Source organism: Salvia splendens, chromosome 3 (genome assembly GCF_004379255.2).
Source record: "Salvia splendens isolate huo1 chromosome 3, SspV2, whole genome shotgun sequence".
NCBI classification, from domain to species: Eukaryota; Viridiplantae; Streptophyta; class Magnoliopsida; order Lamiales; family Lamiaceae; genus Salvia; species Salvia splendens.
Genome location: NC_056034.1, coordinates 28,000,378 through 28,010,856, shown reverse-complemented (window position 1 = coordinate 28,010,856; position 10,479 = coordinate 28,000,378). Strand labels below are relative to the sequence as shown.

The following is a 10,479-nucleotide window of genomic DNA, read 5'->3' as shown; positions in this document are numbered from 1 at the left end:
TATATAAGATGGGATAATTTTATCCACATTAATCTCTTTAGTCTTTTGAGGGGGGTTGGATCCCCTGCTGTGGAGGAATCACAGCAGGGAGATGTTGCCCCTCACATTTCAATTTTTTATATAATTTTTTTTAATATTATATTTTTATTAATAAAAAATTGATATTTGAGGGGCAACATCTCCCTGCTGTGATTCCTCCACGGCAGGGGATCCAACCCCGCAGGGGATCCAACCCCCTTTTGAGGAGGAGGATCCATAAACTATATTTAAAATATAAACAATTCCAATGCAATAAATTGTAGTGTTGCAGATGGGCAAGTAATAAATGGAAAAGTGAATTCTGCTCAAAATGAAGGATTAATTAAGAAGGCACTTATTAGTATTTATAAATTACTGAGGCACAATGGGGCACCCTAAGGCGAGCCCTATGCACCGCCACGTCAGCATTTTATCCTCTTGCCCTTCCACCTGCAGTGGGGCGCCCTAAGGCGTCCTATGAATTTTACTATTGTTTTGTTATTTAATTTAAATGTTTTCAAATATATAAATGCAAACTTATTAAAAAACACAATGATTAACTAAAAGAACGGATAAAAAATTCATTGATTAAAAAAAAGTTACACGAGTTAGAAATAAAAAATGACTATCCTACAAAAGCCCTAACTTCCGGCTCAACTCATTGCTCAACCTCTAGAGGCGCTCGGCTTGGGCCGGATCCGTACACTTCATAAGGGCGTTGTGCGTATCCAACAACGTCCGCGCCATCGAGGTCATTGCCAAATCCGCATAGGAAAGTGTCGCCAGGATCGGCGATGGGGGACGGCGGTCGAGGAGGATGTCGCATTCGCCTTCCCCTTGTTCTTCACAGCCTTGACGCCTATGGGACGCCGCCGGGAGGACATCGGTGTGCCAGAACTCTCCTCCTCCGTGCACGTCTGGTTAAGGTCCACCGGACGAGTTCCGCTTTCGCTGGTCGTGTAACCACCAGTGTCGGTGGTCTTCGTCCTCTTCACCACACCGGTGTGCAGAATCCCGCCTTGGAACTTCTGCTTGTCCCTCAAGAGCGCCCAGATGTTGAAATGCTTGAAGTCGCCGTACATGGACTGGTACGACAACATCGCTCTATCGCGCACGTCGCTCAAGCTCTCGCCTCTAGGGGTGAGCAAAAAAACCGGAAACCGAATATCCGAACCGAACCAAACCGAAATTTTGAAATTCAGTTCGGTTATTTCGGTTTTTCGGTTCGGTTCGGTTTTGAAAATATAAAAATTTCGGTTTTTCGGTTCGGTTCAGTTCGGGCGAAGAAAAAACCGAAAAACTGAATTATATATATATTCTATTAATTTAATATATTATATTATATATAATATATAGTATATTATTTTAATAAATTCTACTATATTATATATATTATATGTATTATTAATTTTATATTATATATAAATATTCTATTAGTATATATAAAATAAAATAAATTACACACATATATATATTAATACTATATTTATTTTTTCGGGTTTTTCGGTTTTTCGGTTTTTCGGTTTGTTCGGGTTTTTCGGTTTTTTAAGTTCGGTTTTCAGTTTTTCGGTTTTTCGGTTTTTCGGTTTTTCGGGTTCGGTTCGGTTTGGATTTTGAACTAAATTCGATTTTTCAGTTTTGGTTCGGTTTTGACAAAAAACCGAACCGAAACCCGAATGCACACCCCTACTCGCCGCTTCTCTGATCCCTCGAGCACTTCTCGTACTCCGCCGCGAACAGGTTGACTTGCTTATTCACCTGATCCCGGTTCTTGCGGAGCTGCTCCCGTTGGCGCTTGTACGCGCTTGGCGGCTTCGCCTCATTATAGCGCTCGACGATGCGCTCCCAATACGCAAGCTACTTCTGGTTGTTCGCGAATATCGGGTTCTCCGATATATCCACCCAACACCTCGCTAAGACGAGACTTTCATCCGGCTGGTAGTTCGTACGGCCGGGGGCGTACTCTTCACAAGTTGTCGGAGGTGGCAACTTGTGCGCCCGGTGCTTGGTCCGCTTCTTTCTGGCGGGGGCGGCGGAGGGGGCGGCGGCGGGACGGGAAGCGGCGGCAGGGCGAGTTGGAGACGACTCCATGTCGGAGAGACCGTATGAATCCATACTGAAGTTCGAATCGTACTGGGTGTTGGCGTCGAACGATCGATATTCGCCAGGTTGTGTACCCGGTCACCGTGCACCATCTCCAAACATCGGGCTACTAGGTGTTGAGTATCCACCGGAATCCATTTTATAGCGTAATTTGAGATTTTAAAAGTTAATCGAAAAGTTACAAATGAAAAGTGAAGCTGGGGTATATATATAACAAAATTTTCAATTATAAAAAAAACTAATCCGCGTTGCATCGTCCGCGCCATAGTCCGCGTCGCCCACAGTGGGCGGATGATGACGCGGACGATGCCCTATCGTCCGCGGACTAGGCATCTTCCGTCATCCGCGGTGCCATAGTGGCGGACGAATCAGATGCGCTATCGTCCGTCCAATTATGGATGGCATGATGTATGGTATTGGTAAGTGAACAATGATATTTTTTACTGCCATGTTGGTGTCTACTGGAATGAAATATAAAATTAAAAGAAAACATAAATAAAAATGAGGATAAATTTCAAAACAAAAATTTTCCTCACAGAAAAATAAAATAAGAAAAGGGGAAAAAGAAAAATATCTAAGGCGAACCATAAATTTAATATCCATCACGAGATTTCAATAGATGCAATGTACAGTACAGTAATAAGTGTAAGTCCGAAATAATTAATGAAGGCAATAATATGAAAAGAAAAATGGCAAGGACAATCATCTTCCACCATTTACTAAGCATTGAATTCTTCCATCAATGTTGGGCCTTAACACTTGCCGCGCCCGAATACTCTGCACGTGCAATGCACATGGCATTTTAAGATTCTCACTCTCACCTAACTATGGCCAGGAATACCACTGAGCTATGGTGTCGTCGCGGTGTACAATTCACTAATGACGAATCCCGAATCTTTGTCCGGCCAAATCACATTGCACTTGCGCCACTCCAATCCTCGACTTCTCGAGATCGAATTCCATCCACACATTTTGCTGATGATGATGCCCTATGATGTACGCCTCCATCCCTAACAGCTCCGAATTCCCAAAAGTCAAGCAATGCACCGCGTCGCTCCCCCGGATCTCGCCCGGGACCCGATAAAGTAAACGGGCGCCAGACAACGTTATCTGAGCGCCCCGAAACACCAAACTCACGGCGGGCAATTCGGGCAAGCCCGTCGAATTTAAAGGCACCCGAAAACACAAATCAAACGCGCCTTGAAACACAAAATCCGGATCCTCCAAGACCCGCAATATGCCTCCGGTTTGGTTTATAAACTCGTTCCTCAAGGCGGTGTAGGCCGGGGAGAGGAGGAAAGTGAATTGGGTGCCGGAGTCGACCATGGTCTGACCCGCCCCGGTGTGGTCGGGTTCGAATATGGATTTGGGTAACTGGAGCAAATTTTCCGAGACCTTAATGCCCTCCAGCTGGACCGTGTAAGCCACTCGGTTGAAATATGGGAGAGGGGTAGAAATCTGGATTAAAGGAGTGTAATTCAACGGGAGAAGCCACGTGTAATTGGAGTCGCCGAAGAGCAAAATACCAGACAAATCGGAAGCGGAAATGCAATAGGAGAATTTTTTAAAGCCCATTTGGGAGATAAAGGAGAGGGATCCGCGGTTCATGCCCATCAACCCGGTTGTTTTGGAATCCTCTTCCGGGTTGGTGGTGGAGCCCGAATCCATGCACCCGAATATCGTACCCGGGAATTTCGACCCGGCAATGGTGAAGTTGTCGAAGGCGAGATTGCCCTCGGAGGAGGAGGCGTCGGCGTAGGAGAGGACGGCGTGGCAGAGGTTTCTGGCGTCGCAGGAGGCGGGGATGGAGAAGTCTTGGGTTTGGGTGGTGCAGGTGGGGGAGGAGCAGGCGACGGGGGTGTAGGAGACGGAGCGGGTCGGGTCGAAAGCGGGGCGGTCTCTCTGGGTGGTGTTGCACTGTAGCCAGGATAGCTCGCTGCCTGTGTCGAGGACCATGGTAACGTTCTGTGGGGGCGTGCCGACAGCCAATGAAACGGTGAGCGTCACGTTGTGTGTGAATGGGAGCTTGCTTTGGGTTTTTAAGGGTAGAACCAGGATTTTGTTAGCGCGCTTCGATTTCGGAACCCAGAATTGCGTTGCTGATACTGATACTGATACTGATACCAAGAGAGACAAGAGGAGAATGTGGATCTTCCTCATCTATGAATATTTTTTAAATAAATTTGAGGGAATTGAAGAATTGAGAGTGAGAGAGTGGAGATCTAAATGGGATGGGATATAAGACAGCAGAGTGTGAAAGTGAAACAGATAGAGAAGATGAGGGGGAAACGGCAACGTTTTGGAGTTCCTAAAAGGTTAAAACGACACAGGAACTGGAACCTCTGCTTTGATTCCTATGCTACAGATAGTCACAGTTGCTATTCCAACCTTAGTGTTGGTGATTTTTTTGACTTGTTTTAGAACAAAGCTTTGCCAGCTCTGATTACAAATTCTTGTATTGTACAATTGGAAGTTAGGTGAATACTGTGGGGGCATTAACTGCTTCTTTTTGTCATAAAATCACCTTTGAATTAGGTAAATATAGTTAGTATAAGTAAAGAAATTTTGATAACAAAAGATTTCTTTCCAGAGCAATGCAGTCAAATTTCTTAATGATATTTCTGTGTTTATACAATCAACGGTCGGATTTAAAAGAAACAAAGGGAATTACTGGCCAATAAAGTGGAAATGATGAGTGATAAATTACAATTTTAAACATTTAATGGAGAAATAGCACCGGGATTTTCGTTTTGTAGTACTACTTGAGAATTGAGATAGATAAGACTTGAGAGATAATTGTAGTTTTTTTTATCACATGTGTACCGAATCTGTTTCGGGTGAAATTCAACAATCATGCTTGATCGAGTTTGCAGATTAAGGTCGAAAGTCTTCCAATGAATGACGGAGTTTGAAACTGCTTCGTGGTGCCATTCGCTGCGACCCATTAGTTATTGTAGTCTTACTTGGATAAATGATGTAATAGCAGTAAATGGAAGCTGCTACAATGCTACTGAGATAGTCACTTTACTTGATGATTTATTTATTAAAAAAATAATTAAGTGCACGTGTGAGCACATGTTTTGTTGAATATGGAATGGGCAAAGAATTGGTGTGGGACCGGATGAGCTATGGGAATCGAGCTCCGACAGCCTCACTTGTAAAAAGAATGACTGAAAGAGAATCAAATTCCACGGCCAACAATCCTATGTTGACATATAGATTTTGTAGAAGTATTAATTAAGCAAAACAATCAACTTTAAAATTAATATTATTATTAATATTTTAACAATAAAAAAGTCGTGTTGATGAATTTCATTAGGTGATTTATGCCTTCATATACGAGATATTGCTGAGTAAAAATCTTAACCAAAAACATGGAAAACTATATATATATAATGAATGTGGGTAAAGTTGAATGTATAAATTATAACAAAAACATGAAAAACTATACATGATGAATGTGGGTAAAGTTGAATTCTATTAAAAATCGATTGTAGGCGTCCTTCATTTGGTCGACCTTTGGACATGGTAATATTTCAAGAGTAATTCTTTGTGTTCTTTTTTCTCATTTCATATTCTTACATTGATTAGGACAAGAATGTGTGAAATATAATTGTTATGTACCCATACTTGCCACTGCTGAATACGTTCCGATTGCTGCACAGCAAATTCCCACACCCATTACAATGGAACAAACTGTAATCTGCATACAATCAAGATTAAATTCGCACTATTTAAATACTATAGATTTGAGACAATGACATTCAGACAAGATTTTACCTGAAAATTAGTTAATCTCCCACTCTCTATTCTCATATAGCAAGCACAAGGTAAGACTAGAGACTGTTAAACATTAAATTAATGTGTTAAATTAAGATGGAAAAATGAAGGAGAAGAGATAGAACTAGATGACTCACCATTAGCATGATAAGCAAAGATCCTATAAGGGCCATCATGGATCCTGTCATTTAATGTTTATGTGGTCAAGGCTGGATAGATATAAATACTAGTATACTATGAAATTCGAGCTTGTTTCGCTCGTATGATCCTTCAAATACGTATTAACGTTTTCATCTTGCTCACCAAAGTAAGGTACTGTCAATGCCACGATCAAGGTCGAGACTACCAAGCTTGTTCTGATTAGTATTGGCGCAGTGTGGGAAGCAAGTTGATCCGGGGGCAGCAGCTCCTCGAGGGCTAGTGCCACGGGTGTCATTGACAACCCGAACTTTGTGAGAGGGGCTACAACCTAATAATATCAATGACGCACGCTTAATACTATTTCAGATATTTAGCTGAAACAAGTGTGTATGTGTTTTCTGTTTCTCACCACAGCCCATCCAGCAATCTTGGAAGCAATGAGTTTGGTAGGAAGGTTTAGTGTGAACTGAGGATCTGTGGCTTCACCAAACATGAGAAAGCCCAAAACTGCAACCCCCGCGTAGAGGAAACCAGAAATTGCAAAGCTGCATCAACAGTAGTAACTAATTTAACTAAACAATTGAATGGTGGAAATTAAACGTTTGATTCTCCTAAAAAAGGTTACCTAATTGCGAGAACAGAAGGGAACCGAGAGGGGTCTTCCATGGACGAATAGATGTTGGGGAAGACAGAATGGCCGCCATAGCAGAAGCTGTATATACCAATGGTGATAGGTAAGTGTGAGAAGTTCAATGCCTTTCCGCTTGGATTGAATCCGATATCAGAAACCACACCAACCCAAACCAAACACATGACTACAAGGGCCAAAGTCAAAACTCCACAAACTGCAAATGAGAAAAGCAGAAATACATTAATGATCAAATGAGAGGTTAGATCGTGTGAAAAAAAAAGGCTAAGTGAGTAGTCGTGATCGCAGACTTGAAACATATGACAACAAGCTGAGGTTTCTGAGCCACACTGTTGGAAGAATCACAAGGGTTGCAACAATGGCACAAGTTTGATACGCGTTGAGATGGATTCCAGCGATATCCACTTGCGCATTTGGGAAGGTAGCAGACAGGTTATCACTCATCATGATCAAGAATTCCACACATGAAGACTGCAATGAATATGATCAACTCATAAATTTGTAGTACAACATTAGCATTAGGGGAGAAAACTTACATAGAGCTCTATATAGAGGATTATCTGCATCAATCCAAACTCAAAGAGTTAATTACTTTCCATGTAACATATATCTATATTTTCAAAACTATCAAGTAGTATTTGTTTCTACTTACAGCAATGCATATTCTACCACCTAATCCAAAAGCAGCCTGTCCTATATCAGGATAAGTTTGCAGTTGAGACGAGCTTTCGAGACATCTCTTCAACAAGATCCCGGTATAACACGCAATGATTCCAAACAGAAAGAGAAGCAAGATACCAATCCAACCCCCCTCTTTCAGTGCAAAAGGAGTTGAAAGAATCCCAATGCCACACAAAGCATTTGTTGCTGCATTTGAAACATGAAACAGATGAGATATTTACACAAAAATGCGCAAAACACCATCAAGATTCACAAGAGATTTACCATTGAGAAGTGATTGAGAATACGAACATTGTTGGGGCATCGACAGTTCACTGATAGAAGCCCCAAAAACAGAGACAGAAGACATCATTATAGGAGGAATCGAGGTAGGAACTATATCTATGTCTGAATTGGTTGCGGAAAACAAGTGCTTAGACAATGAGGATTCAATATCTGTTGCCTGTGATCTTTTCTCTGTCTGAAGCAAGAACGAACTTCCTTTGATGAAGCTGACCGACGGGGTCACGCTAGTGTACATGTCCATTGACTGCCTACATAATACATAATGGACTAAGTTGTTAGATACTACGTTCTCCTTAAAAATAGAAACTATTTCCATTTCAGTCAATCCCTTAAGAATAGAAACTTTCTATACTTTCTATTTTAGGAAGTGGACCCCACAATCCACTAACACTACTTCCACTACTTTTTTTCTTCCTCTCTCTTATTTTACCAATTATGCATTAAAACCTGTGCCGTTTCTAAAGTTTCTATTTTTCAAGGACAGAGGTAGTATTTCTAAGACAATGCTACCTAAAACTACTTTATGATTATCTGAGTTCAGACATAGAGCATTATAATTTGCATAATTGGTAGTAATCTCTGTTTCTTAACCTAAATCAAATCTCATCCCAACTTTAGCTCCAACTATATTCAATTTAAGGCTATTGAAATTCACTCAATAGAGACAAACATATATAGATAAAATTACACAAAAAATCAAGAAATTGGGGGAATGTAATAATGTAATGCACCTGTAGCTTTGAGGCCAAGAGGGAGCAATATCAGGATCCATGAAATCATGTGAAGGGACATGTGAAAGGCCAGTGATATCAGATTCATTATCATCCTCATTGTCGTGGCAAACCCTCTCAGCCTCATCATCTTCATCGTCTGTTTCAATCTCAATCGCGCGATCCATTCCGAATTCTTCTTCAAGCTGCTTCATCACTGTATTAACTCCCCCAAATTAATATTATTATTCCACGGAAAAGGGGAAAATAAATAAATTTTGTTTCTGTATTTCGCGGAATTCTGTCTGTTTCTAACACGTAACGAAACTTGTTGCCTCTGAGGTTTTGAAGGAAGGTTTTTTTTCTTGGGAAGGGAATGAAATTTCTTTACGAATTCTTGAATTTTTGTTAAACATTAATAGGATTGATTATCATTGCCATTTTCTGCAAGGAGACGATGCCAGAGTTGTAGGAGAATTAGGAGAAACAATTATTTTGAACAAATTAAAAAAAAAACACTATTTTCACGGGAAAAAATAAGACCAACTCGAAAGCTGCTATCTTGAAGCTTTACCGTTGGATTGTTCTTTATTTTTTCAGTTTTATAGTTTATTAATTAATGCATATATTATACAAATGTGTTTATGTAATTGATTACACATGCTTAAATTATATGCTAAACTAAATAAGTAATCCAAAAGAATTTGACTATCTCATATTACGTCAAGATTGGTACATAAGAATGGGATAAAGAGCAATGATCGGTTATGTTTATCCAATTATAAGAGTAAATATGAATTCTTGGTTTATCATATGCATATTATAAGGATCTATATATTCCGATCACTAATAGATTTGGAAACAATTTGTAAACTAATTAAGTTAATCTAATACTATTATTATTTATCATACTATGATTTGATTAGTAATGGAGTATAATTTATTGCTTTGCATGGGAATTATAAGCGTGTGCATGTTATATATTTCGTACATAGATTGGCGGAAATCCACGTGCCATTTTAGAACGAATATTTTTTATTTTGTTAAATGTCAATCCAAACAAACAAAAAATAATTCCAAGACAATTCATAGCCGACTGAAGCTTGAACTGTTGAACATATGCAATTAAAAGGCTATCGTCCCTATTACTTATAGCTAGAAACTGCTTGATTATAGCTAGAAACTGTTTGATTTAAAAGATTGTATCTTGAAATTAAATATATATTATTTAATTTATGAGATTGAATCTTATAACTTAATTATATATAGATAATTATGTGATAACTAGTTATAATCAATAACTTCCAATTAAAATAATCACATAACTTAATTTTAGATTACTATATCTTCAGGTGGTGTTCGATTTCTAAGATTGAATAGTAAGATATAATCTGGGATAAGCCTTTAATCAATCTTAAGCTAACAAAAAGATGTTTTGTTGGAATGTCAATTTTTATATAATTCAAAAGCATGCTTGATTTGAAATATTATATAGTGCCAAGATAATGTATATTTACTAAGATACCCTTATAATATTTCTCCAAAACGTTAAGTCTACTATTTTATGTTATTTACAAATTTGCTCCAAAAGAAACAAAAATATGTCAAATTGATCAGTTCTTAAATTATTGAAACTTCAAATACAAATTTATATGATTCTATCAAATCCGTAATCATTCTTATGCTTCAATAATAGAAAAAGTGTTATTATAGCTGTCATTTTTTTTCTTTTAATCAGGCATCATTCAGTGAATGCATAATGTACGATAAAAATACGAAATACCCTTTTTATTCAGATATTATAAAAAAATTATGACCATACTGATTTTCAAACTATTTAAGGAATACGTTTAATAATCACATTACACAAACTATTGAATAATTAAATAAAAAACTACAAATCAATAAATGCATTACACAAACTATTGACAAAATTAAATAGAAACGCCAATTTTAAATAACACACAATGGAAACTGGAAAAAATAACAAATGAAAATGAAATCGAACAACAATTGGCACACCTATTTTTCCAAGTCTCTCCCTCCCTCCTCCCTCCCCCGTGAACTATCCTATATATCCAGGGGCGGAGGGAGGGTGAGGCCAGGGGGGCC

The 10,479-nt window shown here is 39.0% G+C and overlaps 2 protein-coding genes across 2 annotated transcripts; both read right to left on the bottom strand.

The window, feature by feature from the left end:
• Positions 1-2,696: 2,696 nt before the first annotated feature.
• LOC121793591 (aspartic proteinase PCS1) lies at positions 2,697-4,639 on the bottom strand. Its single transcript, XM_042191624.1, has one exon. The coding sequence runs from the start codon at positions 4,279-4,281 to the stop codon at positions 2,998-3,000; it is 1,284 nt and encodes a 427-aa protein (XP_042047558.1). The 5' UTR covers positions 4,282-4,639; the 3' UTR covers positions 2,697-2,997.
• A 1,001-nt stretch (positions 4,640-5,640) lies between these two features.
• On the bottom strand, positions 5,641-8,589 carry LOC121794727 (amino acid transporter AVT1D-like). Its single transcript, XM_042193030.1, has 11 exons — positions 8,389-8,589; positions 7,637-7,905; positions 7,344-7,558; positions 7,228-7,251; positions 6,982-7,162; positions 6,668-6,887; positions 6,452-6,587; positions 6,205-6,370; positions 6,039-6,082; positions 5,902-5,964; positions 5,641-5,824 (listed from the first exon to the last, which is right to left on the bottom strand). The coding sequence occupies exons 1-11, from the start codon at positions 8,580-8,582 to the stop codon at positions 5,738-5,740; spliced, it is 1,599 nt and encodes a 532-aa protein (XP_042048964.1). The 5' UTR covers positions 8,583-8,589; the 3' UTR covers positions 5,641-5,737.
• Between the last annotated feature and the right edge of the window lie 1,890 nt (positions 8,590-10,479).